We start from the raw sequence: 24,446 nt of genomic DNA, 5'->3' as shown, positions 1-24,446 counted from the left end.
CATGCTTATGTGTTGTGCAAAATGACCCAAAACCAGTGACCTCAAAGGTCTGCAAACCGGAGCTCCCAGAAGCTGAGAAACGTCCTGCGTTCATTTGCCCGGCAGGTGGCGCTGAAGGTCCGCGGGGAGGTTTGCGGTGCTGCGTGCGAAGGAAGCCGCCTGTTGGTGCTGTTCTGGGGCATGTGGCTCAGAGGAATGGGGCCGTCTTTCTCCCTGACCCCGGCCCGTCGATGAAAAAAAAAAAGAAAAAAGAAAGCGAGCGACGGAGCCGTGAAAGGGCTGGGGATGCACGACAGGGCAGAGGAAACGCAGCTTTACAGGCAGAAAATCAGGACCGCTGATGCTGCTAAACATGGAGAGTCGCCTCCTGTGCGCAGTAAACGCTGTAGTGGGCAAACTGTGAGTTTATAAAAGCGGAAAAAAACCCACAAAAAACAAATTTGGGTTTCTACTTTTGTTTCTCGAACCGTTTTGCGTTGACACACACATCTGCAGTGATGCGGGCTGCGGAGCGGAGAGGGACCGCTGCGATTGTACTCTGCCTTTTGGGATACCTCGTCGCCAAAGCTGCCACCAAAACGTTACCGGAGGACGCAGCCACACAAGGTAAAAATAAATAAATAAAATAAAAAATAAAGTACATTTTTGTCCGGTTGTCTTGTCTCGAAAGCGGCTAAAGCAAAGGCTGCTCTCGGAGGCTAACAGAGCCGCTAGCCTGCTCGGATGCTGATGTGATCTAAACTCGGCTAACGTGTTAGCAAGTTAGCCGGTGGCACAAACGAGCACGGAAACTTCGCCGTCTACAAAAATGCTGCTAATGCAATGCGTTGTTGTTGTTGTTGTTGTTGTTGTGTGCTCGGATTAAAACCACATTTCGGGGCAACTTTGTTTCACACTGCTGAAGTTAAACGAGTGGAAAATAATGCCCTCATATTTGCCCCGGTTAATTCAGCAGTGAGTCCAGCTGCTGTGATTTGTCTTTTTTATTGATTTTTATTTTTTAAAGCGTTGTTCTGTTTCAGTAAACACAGTGTTTGAGGGTATTTGACCACATCTCTTCTATATTCCACATATCTTTTACATGATCAAATTTAACTGGACAGCTTTTGGATGCTTTTGTGTTGTTTGTACTTGAAAAAGTCCTGCTTCAAGGTATTTGACTGCAGCACTCAGGTGTGCCACAGCAACTGAGTCCCTACAAGCTCAAATGTTATACTTAGTGTTGATACCTGAGCTCAGACTTCAACTACTTTACTTACTACTTATGTTTTTTTTTTTTTCCTGATTTGCATGTGTAGAAATGGTGGAAACTGGATAACAACAGAGCACATGCAGACATGTTTACGGATTCCTTGTTTTGTCCAACTAAGTCCTAGCACCCTAATTTAGTCTTCTTTTTTTTACTGTAATAAACAGAAAATGTTAACATTTAGTCGGCCTAAGTGTAAGGTATTTAACATTTAGCAGCTTTTTTGTTTTTATTTTTTGTTGTTTTTATTATACTTATCTAAAATAAAACAAGATGTGATTAGATGTGTTCCAGCAGATAACACAGAAAAGCAACTTTAGATAGATATATAGATAGATCTAATGTTGTATCATATTAAACCAAATGTAAATATTTACTACAAAGTACACTGGGTCGAAAAAGAAGTTGCATAAAAAAAAATTACTATTGCATTTTTGGGCAAAGTGTAACAAACCTTCAGTCTGCAGATAACGGTGTTAGCAGCCACCATCAAAGAGATGTGGAACATGAAAATATGGATTTTCTCCCCAGTCAGGTCTGTGCAGTAAACTTTGCAACATACAAGCTCACGTCTGCAGGTCTGTGAGAGGGTTTCCCGTCCCACAGCAGCAGACACATGCAAAGTTTAAAGGCAATTATGAATCACCGTAATCTTTTGGCATCTCATTCAGTCACCAACTTCAAAGCTGCCCTGTCACAGTAGCTACAAATGTGGCGCCACATCTGTTTTACCCATCACTTATATCTCTCACTCCCATGCACGACACATGGACATCGCAGTAGTTTGTGTTCGCTTTCTTTTTTTTCTGGCTGGCTTAGATTTGGTCCTTTCACTACAAATGAACGTAAACATACATTAACTATCGCTGAAAATCTGCGATAGTTGGAAAAATGCATCATGCTGGTTTTCCTTTTAAGTTGTACAGTTAGTCCCTGGTGTTTTAAGCTAAGTTTTTAAAGTACTTTTCGTTTAAGACTTGTCATCAGTACTGTCATAAGTGCTCAATAAAAGCTCACCTGAGGGCATTACAGCACAAAGTAAGCCTCTCCAAACAAAACATGCATTATCAACAAAAATAACTCCTCATTTACTGTCAGCAAGCCTCTTCAACCTCTCATCATCATCATCATCAAATCAAACCACTGGCTGTTTGACCCCAACAAATTAAAAAAGACTGGAAGTGACGGGGTTTATGGGAAATGTGGTCTTATCATGAGAATTAGACTGCCAGTCATTGCACTTCCCTTCAACATTCTCATTGTACAGTACAAGTTGAATTTCACGATTTTGGACTTTGTACATGCAGTATATGTTGAATATATTAAAAAGCACTTATTTTTAATGGCGATGCAGTCTTATGTATTTTGTACTGCAGTCTTATAGTATTTGATTTGTGAAGTCACATTTATGACTTGAGAATTTTGAGCCAATGCTTCTTTATGTTAAGAAAATGTGAAAAAGAAGAGAACTTCTATCCTATTTACTGCCCTTAATGTGGTCTGTTTTGCTTATCATCATAGGAAGTGATTACTCTGGTGACTGACTCTTTCTTTATTAGAAGCTGTATTTATGAATTTTTTGTGTATATAGTTTGTGTGTGTATTTATTTATTGGTCTTACTTTTTTTTCTCTCATTTTTATTGTATACGTATTTGTAATTTTTTTTCTTATTGTGTGCACCTTTTTTTTTTCCTACCCGTGTTTCCATACTGCTGTGAAAAAAAAAAAAAAAAACACGTAAAAAATGGATCGCAATTTTTGAGAAAAGCTACTGAAGTATTTTTGATCGCAAAGATCCCAGAGAAACTCTGGAGGGAGATCCTAGAGGCCCTGATCATGCATGAAAACAGGTTACCAGCTGTGTTAAAGCTAAAAACAGGCTATAAATGCCTTGATAATTTGCAAGATTGTGGTGCTTTGATGTCGGTCCCAGCCTCTATCTGCTCTCTGTTTTCTCCTTTCTCTCTCCTGCCGTGGTGTTCACTTCGCCTCAGATTGACCTTCGGTTGTCCCTGAGGGGGTGTGTTCAGGTCGATACTGAGGACTTCTCCTCGCCTGTCCGCCAAACAACATGGATGAGTGGAGCCAGACAGACAATCTACCCGCAGATATAGATCTCACTCGCATTACTGCTGCCCATAATAGGCATGGCATTGCATCTCCAGTAGAAAAACATTCGCTGAAGCTGGACTAGGACTGCCAGGAAGTAGAGCGATGAAATCATATTGTCACCAGCTAGCCAAACTTGATTTTAATCACAAGATGCTGGCGTGAGTGCAAACATCAGCCCGCTTTGAGGAGGACGCACCAGGTCATGAGAAAGCACGGGGTCAGCAACCTCCGTAGCCAAAGAGCAGACGCTGTAATGGTTTACAGTACCCTATTTTGACTGGAATATTTACTGAGGTAAGATGAAGGGAATCCATTTGCTCTCCAGCTTAATGATGTCACCTAATTGCTCTTTCCCCTGCTGAGTTAATGGGATTGACAATCGCTATCTAATCCTACTTTTAATCCAGATGAGGGAAAATAGCAGGCCTATTGATAGCCGTTTCTTTGCTTGTAATAGCACGGCTTTAGTTCAACAGATAGGAGTGCGTGTGTGTTTATAATTTTCCTTCTGCACCTGACTGTTTTCATGCTGTGACATGTTGAGGACCGGTTTTCACCATGTTGTGTGTCCCTTGTCCCACTGGAGTATTCATAGTGTTTCTTGTCTAGTCATACATATTTTGTTTTCTTTTAAGATCACCGCAGATATTTTGTTTATTCAAATGGCAAAAAAAACCCTCAGTAATTGTGATGTGTTTTTTTGCTGTGGTTGAACAAGTTATTAAATCCAGAAACACAAGCAACAGTGTGCTGGTGCTTTAGGTTAAAGAGGCATGCATGGTGTAGTTCTCATAGTCTTGTCTAGTTTACTGCAGTGCTTTGTTTCTGCAGTCTTCAAATGATGAATTGTTGTTTTGCTCGTCAGCAGGGTTTGGTGATATTGTGTCATAACAATACGATGATATTGCTTGGTATATTTGTAGTATGTTTATTTACTGTATTAAATAACTCTCCAGAGTTTTGGCTATCCAAAGCTGTGCCAATGCAGTGTGTTTTTAAAAAAAATTGTTTACACTCCTGCTCTTCCACTAATCACATGATTTCTGGGTCTTCTTGAAATCAGCCACATGCTTCTGCTTGAGATGGTAAAATTGCCCCCTCTTGTTACACTGCTGTCGAGCTGAGTCAGTTTACCAGACTACTCAATTAGTGGTTTGTCAGAAAATATACCGGCAACAGTTGTTATGATTAATAAGGTAATTGATATGGTACTCCCATTGTCCACAGAGGATTAATTAAATTGACTCATTAAAAGCATCTATATTCAGTAAAAACACCAAATGTTTACCTGTGATAGCTTCACAAATGTGAAAATTGTGTGTTTATCTGTCTAATGCAATTCATGAATTAAATGCTTGTTGTTGTTGTTGTTTGTTTACACTGACATCCCTTTGGACCCCAGTAACGTGCGAGTAAATGGCTGATTATAATGCAGCAGTGAGCGTTAGTGTGGCAGCTATTGTTATACTAAATATTGTATACAAACACGCCTGCCACTCAGCCTCATGTGCAGAAAGCATCTGCTTGCCCCCCCTGCTATGCGTGGCAAAACACCAAACCGTCTTCTACGCCCAGTGGAGGCCAGCCATACCATCCATTTCCAGTTTTTCGCACCTCGTGGTGCTGAAATGATTGGCCTCTGAAACTTAACTCAAGCTGTAGTGGGGAGACAACATGCACACACATTTTCTCTCTCTCTCTCTCTCTCTCTCTCTCTCTCTCTCTCTCTCTCTCTCTGTGGTTTTCTCCTCTTGAGTGTGTTTCTTTCTGCTTGCCTCCAAACACAGACAACCACCCTGCTGATTTGGCCGAGGATAATTGGTATGAGATCGCAGCGCTGGGCAGGCAAAACTCTTTGATGCCTCTATTCTCCGTATGGTGCTCAGTACACACACAGATAAGGAGTCCATTCTGCAGGTTTTGCTTCAGAATCAGGGTCCCGATCACCTCCCTCTTCCCTGTGTGTCAGAGCAGAGAGGAGACTCCCAGCTTGTTTAACAATGATGTCACCTCAGTACTGATTTATTGGCTCAGGACTGGGAGGGGACTGCATTTATATATGTGTGTGTGTGTGTGTGTGTGTGTGCGCGCGTGTGTGCGTGTGCGTGTGTGCGTGCGCGTGCGCGTCAGTCTGAAGTCTCCCAGGGGAGGTTTTTATTTTTTTGTATTTTTTTTTTAAGTGAGCACAGCTGGTACCCCTAGCAGCATATCAGTGGGAGTGGGAGAGGAAGTGAGCTCAGGATCGCTCAAGCAAACACACACACTCTTAACACACACACAATCCTAATGCAGAGAGGAGTTTCTGTCAGAGGGGGAAATCCAGTCTTCTTGTTTTCCAATCCTTCTGCTGTTAGGTACAAATGTAATAAAGGAGAGGAATGAAGTGAAGGAATAGCGGATCCAGAGCATAATGATGTGTTTTGGTTTGAGATTGGCAGGTTGTTCTGCCAAATCTCACCTCGCACTGAGCTATCATACACCTTCCACTCATGCAAAGGTGCCATTTGGTGCAAAACTCCATTTTTAGGTGGAGCCTGCACTCAGGCTGAACTCTCCACTCAAGATTGTCTGAGTGGTTCCTCGTTGACCAGAGGATCCCTGAGAGGGGGGAGGGGGATTTGACTAGCCAGGGGTATGTATGTTTTAGCGTGTGTGTCACAGTGGGTGGGGTTACAAGGAAGAGTTATGGCAAAATTCAGTTGCAGTGAGTATGGGGGAGGTGGGCATGTTTTGGTAAAGGGGGAAACCTTTCAGTCATGATTGAAAGGTCACCATGGGTCAGCCGGCAGCATGTGATCAAACAGGGTCCACGTTGTCATGTGTGCAGAGACAGAGGGACAGCGTGTGTTTGTGTGGTGGTGAAATTATAGTGTTTTCTGCCAAGTTTGTTTTTATCATGCCTCTGGGATATGAAGATGAAATTGACCTTTTGTTTGTTTTTCAGCCTGGGAATGTGCTGAAACGTATAGCGTTCGAGTTGCCTGTTTATTAAACAAAACTACATGAGGCTTTACAGGGTGGTAGTGTCAGTGTTCAAATTTTCAAATGTCAATTAAGACAACTTTCCACTGAGCAATTTTAAACTGTCTCAGACAAAAGTTGAGCTGCAGGGAAAGAAATCTGTTTGAAAACATCAACAGTGTCAGAAAACTAGGACGAAATTTTCACGACGAAACCGGTGCTACTAGTCATGTTTGAAAACTAAGCAATCAGAATATAACAACAAATGAAACCCAATGATAGGTAGGTAGGTAGGTATATACTTTATTAATCCCCGAGGGGAAATTTTTATTTTTTTATTTTTTTAAGGTAGGTATATACTTTTTTTTAGGTAGGTATATACTAATATGATATAATGATGATAGATATGCTACATATTTATCTCAAACCCACTCGGCCAAATCGACATGACAAGTTTCTCTCTTTTCGCATTGTATGACCATGTTCTGCAGCTACGTCAATGTGTGACCCTGTTGTAGGTCATTCTGGTTTTATTCAGTATTTAAAGAAAGTGTCTAACTATTGAGCAGTTTTGTTTTAAATTTCCAGGTAAGGGTCATCAGAAACGCAGCAGAATGAGAGTCACAATTGCTGACACAGACCAAAAGAAAATGTTTGCAAATGCAACAATATTCAGTATAAATCTTGTCAGGTACTTATACTTATTTTACCCGGTTTAAAGACAAATTTATGTTACAACAGTCACCTCTTCTAAGCGTCCTTCAAACAACAGCGCTGCCTGCGGCCCTCCTTAAAGGTGACCAATACTTTAATTCCACTCCTCCTCCTCCTCTTTGAGGTTTTGTAATACCTGACATTGCCAGAACTTTATTGTTTTGCTTCATTTTGAAAACAAGTGACACGTCCATTTTGGTGGCTGAAGTTCATGGGTCGTGCAACTTTTTGGGTCTTTTATCTCTTAATTGACCAGTGATTTGTTCTATATGTGAAATGCAATAAAGTAGTACAAAATGATTTCTGTATTTTTCTGTAGTTGTATTCAAGTAGCTTTTTACATTCTACAAATTGTCCAAAACTTAAAGCTATTCAGGTGCTATCATATGTGACAGGAGCTGAGAAGGTAGACCATGTTGCTAAAAAAATACTTAAAATGATCAAAAGTAATTGCAGAATAAATATCTGTGCATTGACTGACCAATTAACCATCTAATCGCCGCAGATCTATTTTATATTCACACTGCAGCGGTCCGATTTATTAGGCGTTCTTTGCTCTATCTCACATACAGTACCTTAAAACTTGTATATTGTATCACACAGATTGGGACCCAAGATTTATTGTTAGAGATGTTATTGTGCAGTCCATAGGGACATTGGAACAGACGATGTGTCTTAACATTTCTTTTATTCCTCGTCTCCATCAAAAAAGGTGTTTATATGTGGAGTTGTTTTTCCCATCAGGTCCAAGGTTTCTGTGAGAGAGGGAAATGGTCTATTGTTTTAGAGGGGAAGTGTCCTTGGTCAGAGTCCAGGAAATGGTCAGGCGGCCATCCCTTTGTGATTGGTTGGGATGTAGAGGCAAAGGCCTGGCACTGAAACTAAACCCAGTGAATGAGAGGACTGTAATTTAGATGGCTGTAATTATAACAGCACTGTGTTTCAGGTCTGTATATCACTGCTTGTCACTGCGGTTTAGACTAAATGCAGTGTTTTGTTTTCACATCAACCCGAACAGACACTGTGCACATGGCTCACTAAATCCTCTGTCTGTTCACAGAGGTGACTCTGAAGGTTCACCTGAGCGACGCCAGCACTCACCAGCCCCTGGTTGGAGCCGCCGTACAGCTCTTCGCCAATCACACTTCTGTAACCACGGAAACCTCCTCAGCTGATGGCAACACCTACCTGCGCTTTCCGTACCGCCTTGGGACACCGCTAGTCGTCACCGCAACCAAACAGGGATATGTGCCAAATTCAGTACCCTGGACTCCTTCCAGATTACCTGGTAGGTAGGTGTGTGTGTGTGTGTGTGTGTGTGTGTGTGTGTGTGTGTGTGTGTGTGTGTGTGTGTGTGTGTGTGTGTGTGTGTGTGTGTGTGTGTGTGTGTGTGTGTGTGTGTGTGTGTGTGTGTGTGTGAGAGATATTTTAGAACCAATGCATAAGGGGGATTGTGAATTAGCCTCATTTAGAAGGGTAGTGTTTCCTTAAAGTATGCGCATGCATGTTATTGATTTCATGTGCGCTCCCAGTTTTGTGTATGTGTGTGTGTGTGTGCATGTGTGTGTACTAAGAATTGTGGAAGTTTGTGCCAGGTGTGTGAGCTAATGATGAGTGGAGTGCTCCATTACTAATTTATTACAGTAGATGCCAAAACCCAGCAAGGGGGACGCTTAAGCTTCCCTTTCACTAACACGCACACTCGCACACAAAATACCTCCCAGTAGTCTGAGGTACATTGTGTGCGTGTGTGTCTCAGCGAGGAGGTGGACAGGAGGGGGGTTATTATGAGCCAACGGAACGGCGGCCAATTGGATTATCACGCTTACCAGCTCTGAACAATGGAGGAGTGAAAAGAGGGAAGAAAGAGGAAAGAAGTGCAGTTTGCTGGGTCAAGCTTCTGTCCTGCACAGCGGACAGGATGAAAGCAGGACTATTAAAAATGTATAAAGACGCTTTAATGACTTGTTATCTATGATAGTGATCAGTAAAGTGGCCAGGTGGATTGCTGTCCGTTTTTAATCTGATGTATTCATTCCATCAGTTAATGCAGTGTGTACTCTGTGTGGTTTTGTTTCTCTTCTAGTATTTTCCTCTATCAGCCTGGACCTGCTACCAGAAAGAGCTGCTACCCTTATGGTGTACGAAGATGTTGTTGAGATTGTTTCAGGCTTACAAGGTAAATACACTGTGTGTGTGTGTGTGTGTGTGTGTGTGTGTGTGTGTGTGTGTGTGTGTGTGTGTGTGTGTGTGTGTGTGTGTGTGTGTGTGTGTGTGTGTGTGTGTGTGTGTGTGTGTGTGTCTTTATAGCTATGCAAACAGCACATTGTTTTTGTTTTCGGAAACCATTTTCATCTTAAAAACGTAGTTTATAGTTTAATAAACTAATTTCCCCCAGGTAGCAAAACAGTCTGATCACGAGGTCAGTCGGCCGTAATATCACAAGACCTTCCTGATCAGATGAGGGAGGTCTTGTGATGTGATGAAGTTAAAATCTCAAATATTACGCCAACATTGGTGAAATCCTTCAAAAGCTCTGAAAAATGTCCATTTCAACATTTACACCTCCATTACAACTGGGCAAACTCCATCTGCTGAGGAAGATCATGTGATGCAATCAAAAGCTCCAAAACAGCTACTAAAGGACTTTGTGGTCGGATTGTTGTGCCACATGCTTTAGTGCCAAGAATGAAGTTTGAATCTCAATTTTTCAACCAGATTTTGTTTCCATGCAGCCAAAACTTGTTGTGTTTCCCTTTGCAAGAAGATTTAGATCTGCGTAGCTCTCCAAACGCTGTGCACATTTTTCAGTGGGTACAAAAATAGAAAAATCCACCGTCTTCCATCATGTATACCTTACAAATCTAAATCATGAGCGTGGCTTTGTTAGTCAGCCTCTTTGTTAAGATGTAATTACATTAGATAAGGCTTTCTCACTCAGACAAATCAATTGAGCCTCTTTGTCTGCTGTGTCTTTTGTGCGTATGTGACCGACAAGGGAGTAATTTAACATGTCAGCTGTGTTGTCTGACTAAAAAAAACTTCTCCCATAAATATACAGGCGCCATTAACATGTAAACCTCCTGAGTACACACTGGCCATAGCACGTGCCTGAGCGGAGCGCAGTCCTGCCCTCTGTCCGACACACTCCGTTTGTCACGATGCTCTGAACTTGGGTGCCCTGGGGAGTGCTAAAGCTTGGCGTGTGGCACAAGGAAAGATAATAAAAAGAGGAGGTGGATACAGTATGTGCTGGGAAGTGGGGTTTGTGGGTGGAGCAGTTGGAGAGAATAGGGGAGAAAGGGGGATGGGCAGAGCAGTGTTTAACAGAAGGAGGAACAGATGAGGTGAAAGAAAAGTGGAGGGAAAAAGACAAGAGTTGAGGAAGAGAATGCACAAAGAACAGAAACGGTCATTTCCTTTCACAAAAACACCCACCGAACGGAAATAACATTTAACACCTGAACTTCTGGATGTGAAACATGAACGTTTCACTCAAACTGCAGGCCCAAAAATCATGTTGCGCACAAGAAGAACACTCGTGTACAGCTGGGCCTGTGTCTCACTGATCAGGAATGTGCACTCGGCACAGTTGGACCACAATGACATCACCTTGCTGAGTCCAGCTACATGCAATTTGTTTTTCTTTTTGTTGCATTTAATGTACAATTTGTTAATGGCAGGCAGAGACTGGATCAGAGGCAGCGATGAAGAGAGATAATAACGAAGCAATGAATTGCAGAGCAAAATATTGTAAAGATGCCTGGCACTGGCTGAGAAACAGTCGAGCAGGCATTATCTTTACCGTATCGATTCGGAGTTTCCTCCATTAAGACTAATTTGATGCCTGAATTTATGAAAAGGCATTAGGTGAACAGGAGGAATAGAGAATTGCCGAGTAAAACATGCAGTAAAACAGTAAAACAGTCCCATCAGCCTGCTTGATGGGACTGTTAATGTCAGGTGATCCTTTTTGGCTTTTAGATTTCTGCAGTGAGTTTAAAAGGGAGATTGAAATAGAAAATCTCTTAATAGTTACATTTATTTCTGTTCTGTTGTGTATATTGCGTTTATGTTTTAGCTGAGATGTGAACATTTTACATTTTTATACACTGGAAAATCCCATGTGCACATCTCACCTAGTCACTGGGCCGAAATTAATACTCATAGTTACTAAAGAGTTACTAAAGGTGCGTGTTTAAAATAACCTGCAAACTTCACCTCACCCGCAAAAAAATTTCCAAGTTGATCTACTAACGACGTGCAGTGAGAACTGCGTCTTTCAAATGTGCAATTAAACACATGTTGTCCATTTTGTGTGTTTGCCTGAATGCACATGTAATATTGGGCGCTTCTACTCGAACGTCCAAAATACTGGGAGGGGAATTGCAAATACATACATTTAGCATACAATGATATTTACTAAACCTGAAAGTAGAAATAGGAGAAGTGATTGCGTGTGTATTTCAGTACGACTGAGCAGGAGAGACGGCTGCTCTTATTGTGGTGAGAAGGAGACGCAGGGAAACTAAAGAAAACGTAGAGAACGTGGTTTTCTACGCGTTTAAACATTTGTCAGAGGCAAACAAATATTTTGACATATCGTTTATCCAGCAATGACATTTCTGAGTTATTGAATGAAGTGACTGATGATTTACAGCCAACAACATAGAGGAGCCCCATAATACCAGCAATTAAAAAAAAAAAAAAATTGCGACTCAGCGGTTTCCTCCCTCTGGGTCATTCCAGCGTATCGCTGCTTGATATCTCACCACGTCCTGTTATTCAGGTGTGCTGTTAGAGGTCCTGAATGTGTCCGGCAGAATCCACAGATACAAAAGGCTCCCGAGCACTCGCGAGTCACTGAATGAAAAGTCACCTTCTCATCACAGAGAACTGGACCTGCTGATCGGTGTTTGTTAGAGGATCTTATCCACCGTCCCTCCTGTTTTATTTGCTAATGTTTTATTAAGCTGTTTTTTGCACCTTTTTGTTTTTCCCACGGCATAGACTTCTTTGCTGATAATCTCCTATAAAGCGTTTTGTTCTTGTTATTTTTATAGTTCTTCATTTCAATGAGATCAGATTTCCTTTTCCTTTTGCGGTCGCTCTGTTTTCCATTGCTGGAATCACTTTAACGCACGCAAATCCCTCATTTAAATACAGCGATTTGCACCTGATTTCAATGACGCAATTACTTTTAGTAAATCACCCGTGAAACAGGTGCAAAAAAATTTGCAAACTTTAAAAAAAAAAAAAAAAAAAAGTTTTAGTACTCTTTATTTGAGATCTTAGTAAATCAGGCCCATAGAGCTGAAAAGATGAGTCAATTATTTGATTAGTCGATCGACACATTTTGATAATTGTTTTATTATATTGAGTCATTTCTAAATTTAAAAAAATGCTCAAATTCTCTGATTTCCAGTATCCTAAATATGAATATTTTCTTTTTTTGTTTAGTACTTTTTTTTTTAATAATAATCGAATTATATTTTGGTTGCTGACAGTTAGTTGGGACAAAACAGGAGATTTTATGCTGTACCCCGGGCTTTGGGAAACACTGGTGGATATTTTTCACCATTTTCTGACATTTTAAAGACCAAATACCTTATCGACTAATTGAGAAAATCATCGACATGTTCATCTACAATGAAAATAATCACTATTTGCTAGCCTCATGATTGCAACATTCTGGTTTGATTTCAGCTAGTGACTTGTGTTTGTCTCATCCCCCTTTACCCACATTTCCTCCCATCGACTGAAGTGAGGGTAAAAGGGCCAAAGATATTTTCAAAAATTCATTTGAAATCCCACAGCTGGATTTACTTACACATGGTTTCTGACATTTGTCTGTGTCACTCTCATAGGTTTAAGAAACCAGCCCAGTATTCATTTCCAGCGCAGAGCTCTTAGTCTTCCTTCCAACACGTCCTACGCCAACCTGACTGCTCTGCTTACCGTGGCAAGCTCCCCATCACACATCCAGCACTTTCCCCACCTGCAGATTGTCAGCGGCAATGGCACAGGTGAGGTTCAGTGCAAAGAACTTAAAGACTCCATCAGAGAAATAGCGCCAGGCAGAGCCGGGCCCAGACGACAGGGAAGGAAGCTGCTGAGAAGGGGTGGGGAGTGAAGAGCAGCAGCGGTGGTAGATGACAGAGACGCTACCCTGGAGAGGCCTTTCTATCTGACCTCCTGAAACACAATAACCCCTGTGTGTGCTCTCTGACTGAACACAAGCCCCGTGCCCGCACATTTTCAGGCATCTTATCCACGTCTTGATGTGCGTGTGATTTTATGTGTCCTCCTTTATCCTTCAGCTTGAATACTCCTCCATAGCTTCCCAACCCCACAGCATGTACCTTCTCCCTCCGTGACACTTTCCAACCTCGTGTTCTCAGTTTTTTTCACTCTCCCCCCCTGTTTCCTTCTTTCCTGTCTTTCCTGTCTTTCCTGTCTTTCCCTTGTTTTCTTTCCTGTCTGACTTTCCCGACTCTCCTTTATCTAAGCTGTTTTATGTCCACCCCCACTCCCCACCCACTGTCTCCTGCTTTCTCCTCTGCTCCCCCTCCTGTGCACCTTACTCCCGCTCCCTTTCCTTTCCGCTGCATTTTCCTCTCTTACACTCTCATGCTTGTGCTCTCACAAGGTACCGAGAAGAAGTTTGAGCTGACTCCCGTAGCAGCCATCTCTGTTCACCTATTGGCCAGCGATGGAGGGGAGCTGCAGGTGAATGAGCCAATCACAGTCTCTGTGCCCCTGCCGGCTGACAGTGGCCTGAAGGAAAATGATCACATCCCAGCTTGGAGATTTGACCCGCGTTTGGGTATGTACTGATTGAAATACACGCATAAGCTTTCTGACTCTCTAATCCAGGTAGCCGTTGTAGATATATGTGTAAATACTTCTGAAAAGTAACATCAGAAACCCTCGGTAATATATTTACTTCTGTGTAAATGAGACCTACTTCCAAAGGTAAATGATTTGTTAAACAAAATCGCAATATCAGCATTTCCACAAACCACATGTGTACTCACACAGTGCAGCAAGGCCACAGTTTGTAGCTCTGTATCACACTGATGAATGCAATTATTCATAAGGTTATGAAAATGGCCAACATAAGGCGCCACATTAATCTGCAAATCGAAGTACTGCTACAAATCACAAGTTTGGGCTATTGATACATAATTTCCTCAGGCTCATTAAAATCTTGAACATAATTGAACAATGGCAGAAAGAGCTCTGCGGTGTTGCCTCTCACACCAGAGACACTTCAAGCCCTTTTGGACCCACTGATTTATTTCAGCAATTTTGAATCTGTGTTATGAAACGTCCCGCACCGTGACACACCCAGTTCTCTTGGACGGGCTCCATTGAACAAGTGATTAGATCATCAGTTCAGTCAGATGTCTCTGCTCTACTAAACATCCCAGTGCATGTACATTAGTCTCAGTTCCAGACCAACTGTGTATCTACGTTATATTTGTGTTCTGCCAGTGCGGGAAAAAGGTCTTGTATGACCTATTAAAATTCTTCTAGTAAAATGACATTTTCAGTGTTGCTTCATTTTAAGCTCAGTCAGTTAATCATATGGTAGTTCTGAAAATGTTGCAGCAATTTTGATAATTGATTAATTGTAATTGTTTCTGTTGGCACGTAGAGGCAGCAGAAACAAGCTGTAAACAAACATTGACGTGTTATCGAACAGTATTTATACATTTGGCAGATACCAAGCACCATTTGTATTTATTTTAATGTGTGTTTGTGTCAAAATATTCACTTTCCTTTTCGTTTTGGGTCTCCACCAGCTCCTACAGTAACTGCTGAATGTTTCACTGTGTTCACCAGCAAGTTGTAGTTTGTCTGCTGTTTGGTGTTGTGCCAGTAGAATTACTTTTTTTTTGTTTTGTTGCTGAAACCAGCTGTTTGCTGTGGCTGAAAAAGGGATGGATTAGAGCAGAGAGAACGAAGCCGAGCAGTAAAGTTTCAGGCCTGAAAACCAAAATAATGAACTGAAAGACGCTGAAACTCTCTGTAGAGCTGACGGTAACGCCAGAAATGCCTTCTACATTAGAAATTGTTAGCACTAGCTGTACTTGTGTTAAGACTAGCAATACAGGCTTCAAATTTCCCCATTAATCATAAGATGCTTATTGAACAAGGTTTGGTTACCAAACTAGTAAAAAAAAAAATCCAGCTCGCACGTACACGTCTCAAACTCAGATATGAGTTGAGCTCAAAGAAACGTTCTCAGCACATGTTTTTAAAAACAGTTCTCCTGTGTGATGCTCTGCAGAGTCATGGATAAACTTCCAAGAGAACTAACAATGACTGAAACACATCTTTAAACAGAGACCTTTAAATCTGGTGCATGTTTGCTCCTTTGACGGTTTAAGGATTTCAGAGCTATGTTGTAAAGTGCCCAAAATATCAACATCCAGAGCTTATAAAAGGGGCTTTGATTAAAACCTGAAAGCGCTCACACACACACACACACACACACACACACACACACACACACACACACACACACACACACACACACACACACACACACACACACACACACACACACACACACTTGTAGCCTCCACACAGCCTGTAGCAGTGAGTATTTCCACAACAGAAGCCATCTCCGGACCACTCTCCAGGCTACATCTCATGTTCCTTAGCAACCCACCAAATAAGTAACACAACAGAAAGGCCCGGCTGATTGAGTTTCTTCACTGAGCAGTTAAGTGTGTGAAATGTGTGTGTGTGTGGGGTTATGAATGTGTTAAACTGAGGATAATAAACAGGCACAATGAAATGTTTGAAATCCATCTAGTGCCTTTGGTGGAATACTTCAGGCTGCCTCACAAAGAAGCCAGTTTTATTTTTAAAGTGTGCACATGGATGACACACACACTCGCACATAAACAGAAACCTGTTTCTCTTGTGTAACTGACAGCCTGTCATGTATTGTTAGACGTCAAGCAAGCATGGAGCAAAATGATGTCATATACAAACAGATCAAGGTCATGTGTATGTGTGTTATTCATAAACAGACACACCTTCATCCCGACAGGAGTTGAATGATGCAAATAGGCGCTGCTCCTTCAGATGAACTGACCACTATCTTTGGTTAGCTGTGTTGACTTTGCATGAATGGGCAAGAAGCAGAAGTCATATATGGGCTATATTGACATTATACATGTTTGCCTTGTGTTTGAGCAGTTGCCGGTCTGTCAGCGCTGTATTGTATGGAAGCGTGGGAACAGACTCACTAAATGTCACAGAGAGGACTCCTGTGGAAATAATTCAGACATAACCAGGGTGAATCCGGGCAGGAGTGCGTGTGTGCGTGCGTGCGTGTGTGTGTGTGTCAAAGTGTCAGAGGTGCTGAGTCACGCTGCCTCTCTCATTTCTCTTTGCCTCTGTCTTGTGCCTTTTCCCTTATCTGTCCTTCCACTCCTCCTGTTTGTCCCTTCTTGTTTCCTCTGCTTGTGATGTGGTTTTCCATCTCAGCATCTCTTGTATATTTGTCTTTCCTCTTTCAATATCCTCTCCCTCGTCGTGCCCCCCATTCTTAATGCCGGTGCAGATTCTTGACCACTTGATGTTGAGTAAGTAACAATCTGACTATTGCTGTTTAGCCCTGAGACCCAGAGGATTGGAAATGTAAGGGCACAACTAAATGTTTTCCTGTCGGAGCTGACCTGATCAATCAATTGTATTTTGGCTTTGTAAGAGTTTTTAGTGCTGGAGCTGCTATTGTGCTCAGTTTTATCCTATTCATAGCCTCCTACTGTTATTTGCATGCTGCCTCCCTGTGGGTGAGCTAAGTACTACCAACTCACATTAAACAGTTTTAGTTTAACAGTTTTCCAGTTGTTAATCAGAATATCCGCAAGTCTCGACAAGACAGAAACAAAAGCAGTCAGTTGAGTTTCTTAAAAAACATCTTCTTGAATTTCATTTTAAATGTTCTCTTGCCATAGACAGTTATAGACAGAGACGTTAGTTTTAACAGTGGGTTTTGCATATTGGAGGCTGGTAAATCTTTTGGTTATTTCAAGTTTCAGTCTGCAACGTCAGCCCTGTATTCAACACTGTTGCTACTGTTAGCCACAGTAGCTAGTAAACCCATCATGAAGTCTCATTAATGTGAAGTAAGAAAATACTTAAACAAATTAGGCATTTTTCATGTTCTTCCATACATCCATTTATACATCCATCTGCTGCTTATCAGGGTCCAGGTCCATATGTTTCGCTTCCATCATACTTTCATTAGTTGGTCGGCATGATCCTTAGAAAGGTGTTAAATTTGATTTAATATAGTATTTAAAAGTCTCAAATTAAATCAGATGAACCCTGCAGAAACCCTGTTAATTAAGTTTGCTTTTACAAATTGTAAGATTTTTACATTCATTAATTTACTCTCAGCACGTTCAGTATCTAAATGCAACTAAGTGTAGTGCTGCTTTGTCTAAATTAAGGAGCGTCAGATGGGAGCCTGCTGCAGGACATGCAGTTGTTACTTGTTCTCTAAATTACTCTGTTACGGTTGTCCTCACACAGAATAATTGTTGGGAAATTAGATTTTAAACTGTGTGATTGTGCGTGCTTGTCTGCAGGTGCCTGGATAAAGAGCAGTTGGGGTCACGTGCAGAGGGAAGGGAACCAGCTCAGTCTGACCTACATTGCTCCTCAGCTGGGGTATTGGGTGGCCGCCATGTCCCCTCTACACTCGGGTGAGAAACTATGTTGACACAAAATGATGTTTACTTCATTAAGCATTACACTTATCCAGGCAGGTCTGATATGTGGTCATACCTGCACCTACTGTTTGTTGACGGTCTTGCAGAAAGCTGTAAAATATTAATACAATCTTAACAAATACCCCCCAAAAATTTTTTTTACCTACAGTTTGCCAAGCTTATCTGTTTATGTTTCTTCTTTTATACGACGCATGTCTTTCAAATAGGTCCAATGGTTGCAAAGGACATAAGCACATACCACACTGTGTTTCTGCTGGCGATACTGGGAGGCATGGCTCTCATCCTGCTCTGCCTGCTCTGCATCCTCTTGTACTACTGCAGGTATGTGAACCACTGAGCCAGTAACATGTCCCATCCATCCACCAGGAGTTTACAGAATGAGGAAGCACATGCAATATATTAACAATGTCGATGATATACTGCACAATAATATGAATCACTTCTAATGTGGAAAATGTAAATGTGCCATTTTAGGCTTTCACAAAGATGCTGTCATTGTCTTAATATTGAAAGAACAGGAATGCTTGTATGACAAATGTAATATAACACTGACTTCAACAAAGCTTGTTTTTAATATTTTTGGTGTCTGACATGCTTAGCAACCTATTATTACATCATCTAAACTTACTGATGATACTCTTGTCTGCCTGATAACATTGATATAAAGAGCAGTTTTAAAGGATTAATGGCCTCCTAAGCCTAAGGCTCATTCTTTTTATACTTGAATCAGTTCTTCAATTGTGGTAACAGTACCACATATATCGATTACCATGTAAATACAAGCTGACCGTAGTCACATAAGCTGTCTGGCAGTAGTTTAGGTTTTATGTTGATTAAATGTAAACAAAGTAGACTGTAACTGCACAAACACCAGAGCTATACTGCAACTATAAGCAAAAACTTAGAGAGATTTATTGTTCATTGTTAAAATATGTGTATGGAAGAAGCTTCAAACTGATTTAAGATGAAATTATAACTTCTGCTGTGTCTCTGTGTTGCACAGACGTCGCTGTTTGAAGCCGCGAGGGTCTCACCGCAAGCTCACACTGTCCTCTGGTCTGGACAGCAATAAGAGAGATCAAGCCACCTCCATGTCACATCTGAACCTCATCAGCAACGAGGTCTGTCTCACTTTCAGAGAACAGCTCAGTGGCCAGACTACTTTACTCTGTTTAAAAAGGAAACTCCACAGATTTTACACATCTGTCTGTTTAATGGTGCCGTGACAACATTAGTTGCTTCAAGCATAACACAACTAAATCTCTGACAGAACTTCTGGTGCTTAAGATGAATTATGGGTAATGTAGACCTCAGGTTTTGACAAGGAAGAAGAATGAGTATTATGTTTTTCAACCCTGTGGTGGGCAGAAAAATCACAACTGAATTTCTCAAACCGCTGTATGATGCATGTCATGTGTGCGAATCAATTTCAACACTTTCCTTTGTTTTTGGCTGTTGTATACTTTCTTTTTTTTCTAAAGTTTCTTTTATTGTTATGTTTAGGTGCAGCTGGAGCTTGTTTCCACAGCAACTGAACCTGACATGACCACTCCGATGCTGAAGCCTTGCTCGTATGAGCACCAAGACAATCAACGTCAACACAGCCTTATCCATCACAGCAAACACAGCCGCTCCTCTCTTGGCAACAACAGCCACCACGGATCATCTCTTGGCAATCTGACGCCTCGCAGCAGAGACTACCGGCAGTCTGTGGAGACGTTCCAGTTGAAGGCTGCACTTTCATCCGGGACCGACCGGGTCTACCGTCAATCATACACCTCCATCTGCTCGTCCAGCAACCAAATTTCAGATGCACTGTCATCAGCCAATCACGGTCAGGTTTCAGCTACACAGCTGAGCAGCATTGGGATTATTGATTGCATCTCCCCTTCCTCTCCTCCTCACTCCCCCAGTCGAGGGGAGGGATGTGAGTGCAGGGCTCCTGACCACCCTCTGTCCCGCTCTGTGGACCACCTGGAGCGTACCAATCCCCACTTACTCTCCCGGCCAGGCCAGCTGCTCTGCTGCGGCTCTGTGGATCTATTGAGTGGAGGAGAAGGCTACCCGAGAGTGCGCCCCACATTGGTGATCCCAGCGCATTACATGCGCCTGCCTGGAGAGCACCCTCTGTCTGGTCAGGCCCTCCTGCTGCAGACTGACCAGCAAAGTGACTTAGAGACCATCCAGGCTGAGCTCAATGCCTCACATTCCCAACAGCCCCTGGGGCAAAGCCCCACTGACTGCACCCCAGGTCCCTCCAAGCAGGGTGACGGAGAGGGTCGGGGCTTGACGGAGTCTCTCTCTATTCCAGCAGCACTCGGGGAAACGGGTCTCATGGAGATAAACAGTGAGGACACCTTGTTGGCTGAAAAGACTTTAATGGAGCTGAGAGGAGGAAAGCCTCTGCCTCATCCACGGGCCTGGTTTGTCTCATTGGATGGACGCTCCAATGCTCATATCCGACACTCTTACATCGACCTGCAGCGGGCGGGGTGCCACAGCAACACGCCAAGTGCAGGAGGTCAGCAAGGTAGCGGAAGGCACGGCAACGGCAACGATGCTAGTCTGGACTCCGGTGTGGACCTGAACGAGCCAAGAGTGGGACGCAGGGGGAGAGATGCGGAGCGGGAGGAAAGAGAGGTTAAGAGAGACAGATCAAAGGGCGCAACACCAGCCATGGCCTACACCCAGCTGGTGTATGTGGATGATCTGGATGGGGGAGGCAGTGAGGAGGAGAAGCTCAGCCCTGAGGACAGCAAAACAGGACTCATGCTGTCAGACAAAGCGGAGGGTGACATAGAGAATCAGGGGGATGTGCAGCGGGAAAGAGCTGAGGATCCACCCTCACTTTCCTCTGCATCCCCTGCTTCTCCCCCTCCCCTGCCGACGCCAGAGGGAGTGACTTTCAGGACTGACCATGCGCTGCTGTCGGTCTCCCCTGATGACGATGCAGCACATGAGGAGGGAGAGGAGGAGAAGAAAAGCCCCTGGCAGAGGAGGGAGGAGAGACCCCTGCTGGCCTTCAACCTCAAATGATTCACAGATGCCCGTTACAGCAAACGTTCACATATTTTTTAAGTCTGTTAGTAGAACACTCACATGCCAATATCGACATTGACAGTGTTTTCAGTTGTTGTTCCTCCTGTCCATACTTTTTTTTTTTAAAGTGATTTAATCCAGTCCTTGTGCTGTGCCAAAATGAATAATTAAATCAAATTTAATATTGGTTCATCAAGTCAAGTGGGATATAACTAGAGTACTTTATTAATTCCGTTGTGAAACAGAAGTCAAACATAAATTATGAAATAAAAACAAGATTAGATCATTAAATTGAGTTATAATATAAATAACCAAAATTGTGCTGGAAACTTGACTAAAACTAGAAACTACAACTACAGTCTATATATACAAAAAACAATTTTAAGCTGTGAAGCGGCATAGTTGAAGAAAAACATGGTTCAAGAGATGTGAGCCAACGAAGCTGCATGAGGTCAGTCTTGCCAGTGTGAGTCAAAAATCATACCTCTTATCAGAGTCCTAATTCAGTCACATGTAAACACAGTGACTCACACTTTCTTATGTCACTATATCTGATCTTCATCACATATATGTCCACAAATCTGCTTATAAATCATTAGGAAAAAAAATGCTTCTTATAACTCCTAACGTATTCCTGCCTGAGCATTATCACATTGTGAAGTTTTCTTCAGTATCATAGTAATCCAGTGAAAGGTGTCTGTATATCCATGGGTACATGGCAAACAAGAACTGTTAAAAGATTACGCTTTGAAAACATGCAGGCCATAAGAAGGAGGTTCATTTTGTCGGTTTTTAGCTGGAGATGAGGCTTAAAAAAAAATAAAAATAAAAATCACCTGATTAACAATATTAGTGCAGGGTAATGTTCTGTACATGTTTATTTTACACAGTGTATTATAATTCATTGGCTGTGGCAAGGTGCTTCATTTGAATTGCGTAGTATTGGAGCACAGCTATAGAGTGAGTCTATATGCACACACAGTTATGCACTGGTATGTAATGAACCTTTCAGTAAGTTATTGGAAGATAAAGTATGGTTGTACTTTGAAAGAAGTTGAAATCATCCCACTTTGTGTTCCTGGCTGTCTGATAACTTAGCAGGGAACACGCATGTGTAGAAGCAGGCAGGTTTATACTTAAAAGACTATAACTTTGAAGATACTCACGTGGTGTGTCTAACTCAAGACTTGTATTGGCTTCAGCTGAACTTTAAAACTTAAAAATGCATTTTGTTTCACGGAACAAGGACTGTGGATTTTGTCCCCTGTCTCCATGAATCAGGAAGAGATGTCTTTGTAGCCGGTGTGGACAGGAGAAAAACTCTTCAGGAAACATACGGGCACGTCAGTTTTATTTTGAGACGGACTCGGAAAAAATGTGAAACTCTCCGTTACTCACGACTCCTCCTCGGCCCCGATCCTATCATGAACGATATATCTGTTTCAATTGAAGCCCTTTGATCTTAAAATAGCACTGAGAAAAATATTTTAGCACTGGGATTCCTTCTAGTCCAGAAATGAACAATTCAGAACCTTCATGAACTTCAAGGACCCTTAATGATACGACCACTGTTGTACTCCACTTTGTCATCCTCACGGCACACTACGTAAACAGACCACTGATCAGGCATGATATCAGATGATGATCGCCTGAGGGAAGACAAACAGACTTTGGGGGCAAGAAATTAGGATATTTTATGCACAACAAATATATGCCTTTTTTTTATAGATAGCAAACGTGATGGGTGGTTCTCAAAAATCAGAGACTACAGGAACTTTTTTCACTTGAGCCATATTGGCCTCAGTCCACAGGCGCAATCCAGGAATACACTGCACCCATTTAAAGCGAGATTATAACCCCAATTTAGGCCAGTTTGCTGACTGATTTTTACAATTGCGGATGATCGGTGCAAACCTTGGTTGGTGATTCTGCTCCTGTCACAGTGTTAGAAATTAAAAGTCTTCTGGTGTGTTTCAGGGTTCAGTTTAAGCAGTACAGCAGTATCGCCCCTGATATAAACATGTAAATCCTGTAGTTTTGAATGGTTTTCAGTATGTTGCTAGAGTTTAATCTAGCCTGTCAGAAGGCTCTGTGGTTGCTTCACATGAACTCCACAGAGAAAATTAAACCACTATCTGCTCTTTAGCATAATCAGATAATGTGACACGCCACTCTGCTGGTGGCTAAGGATGTTGTACCACTACGATACTGTAGTTCCACACAGAATAATAGTGAGGTGTAATGATATGAAGGGTTTTTGTAACTGTTGAACCACTGACTGGCATATTTTTTGCTCTAAAGGCTATGCATCACTTTTATACGGCTGCTTGAAATGCCTTTTTTGTAATTTTAATCACTTATGATTTTAATTGCCAACATGAAGTATTTTACCTAAAAATAGGTTATTTTTTATTTCTTTAAATATGTTAAGGGCTTTTCTTCCTTACACGCCTTATTGTTATAGCTACAAACAACAAACACTACATAACCTCTTAACTAAAAACAAACTCATTTTTGCTTGCTGTGTTTCACCTTAACTTTTACCATTTTCCCCTGTCATGATCCAAGTGCCTTTGAACAACCTGACTCTGCAGCAAATTTGTGGAACAGATTACCTTATTTATTTCTCACCTTCTTTTGCCTTCAGCTTTCCTCCTCTACCTCAGCCCTCCTTTTCTCTCCTGCTTGTGAAAGGAAGCATGCAGTAAACTTTCCTCAGCACTAGCGTGTTACAAGCTACACTGCAGAAATCTCAGAAAATGTCAGCTGCTGCTATTGTAAAAATCCTCCACAGTAATCAGCAATCTGTCAGCAGTACAGCAGAGTAAGCAGTAAAGGAAACTGAAGTTTTCAGTGTAGCACAGGGTAGATAAAGCTAAGTGCGAATGTATGTGAAGCTCAACTGCAGGTCATTTCAGTGCATTTTCTTTTTTTTGTGTGTGTTTTTGGGAGGGTGAATGTTTGTCTTGAATGCGTTTATAGTGGTGGTAGTGTCCCTCTGTGACGCTGCTGAGTCTGAGAAATGATCAAAATACATCCAATCAAAGGTTCATGTAGTCATAGCAATCATATTACACAGTGTGTATAGTTCTTTCCTTACCTCTGCCTGATCAAATGGTGAGATGGTGTTGTGAATGGCCTTTTCTCTCTTAGTATCCCATAGCAACCCCCAGTTCTAGGGTGGAGTAGCAATACAGCATCCTGAGTGTGTAAATTGGTTGCTTGCATTATTATATTTGAAGCCTATTATTCTGAATAAACAGCCAAACTGGAATCATGCGCGTGTGCGTCTGTGTTTGCGAACAAATGTGAAAGAAGTCAGTTGCAGCCCCAGTTTTTCATGTGTGGTCAGTAAGTTCACTTTTTCAACCTCAGACCCCCTTTTACTGATTGTCTTTAGGAATGAATGCCAGCAAAGGATGAAACGACTTAATATTTCTGACCAAATACATTTATGTGACAGTACTTTTGGGGCAGTGCTTTTAAAGCCAAAATACTAAAACTTTCCATTGTATATTAATTAGATGTTTTATAGCAGTAGTTTCTACCTCTATTTAAGTAGTTATGTTGCTCTTCCTTCCAGTCAGGCTTCACTGTTTTATCATTACTA

General features: G+C 41.9%; 1 protein-coding gene across 2 annotated transcripts; it reads left to right on the top strand.

Annotated features, from left to right (window-relative positions):
• Positions 1-156: 156 nt before the first annotated feature.
• fam171a1 (family with sequence similarity 171 member A1) lies at positions 157-24,110 on the top strand. Of its 2 annotated transcripts, XM_069696006.1 has the most exons (10): positions 157-399; positions 496-606; positions 8,098-8,325; positions 9,124-9,216; positions 12,905-13,063; positions 13,687-13,863; positions 17,654-17,770; positions 18,004-18,118; positions 18,801-18,918; positions 19,301-24,110. In XM_069696006.1, exons 2-10 carry the CDS (start codon positions 498-500, stop codon positions 20,831-20,833), a joined length of 2,649 nt encoding a protein of 882 aa, XP_069552107.1. In that variant the 5' UTR covers positions 157-399; positions 496-497; the 3' UTR covers positions 20,834-24,110. The 2 variants fall into 2 exon arrangements, with proteins under 2 accessions (XP_069552107.1, XP_069552106.1); XM_069696005.1 differs by having other exon boundaries at positions 157-606.
• The last annotated feature ends 336 nt before the right edge of the window (positions 24,111-24,446 follow it).

The sequence above is a fragment of the Brachyistius frenatus genome, unplaced genomic scaffold, assembly GCF_029030835.1.
Source record: "Brachyistius frenatus isolate BFR_SWC_R1_liver_20210118 unplaced genomic scaffold, ASM2903083v1 Contig_20, whole genome shotgun sequence".
Lineage (NCBI taxonomy): Eukaryota > Metazoa > Chordata > Actinopteri > Embiotocidae > Brachyistius > Brachyistius frenatus.
The sequence above is the reverse complement of the archived record's forward strand: the minus strand, read 5'-3'. Positions and strand labels throughout refer to the sequence as shown.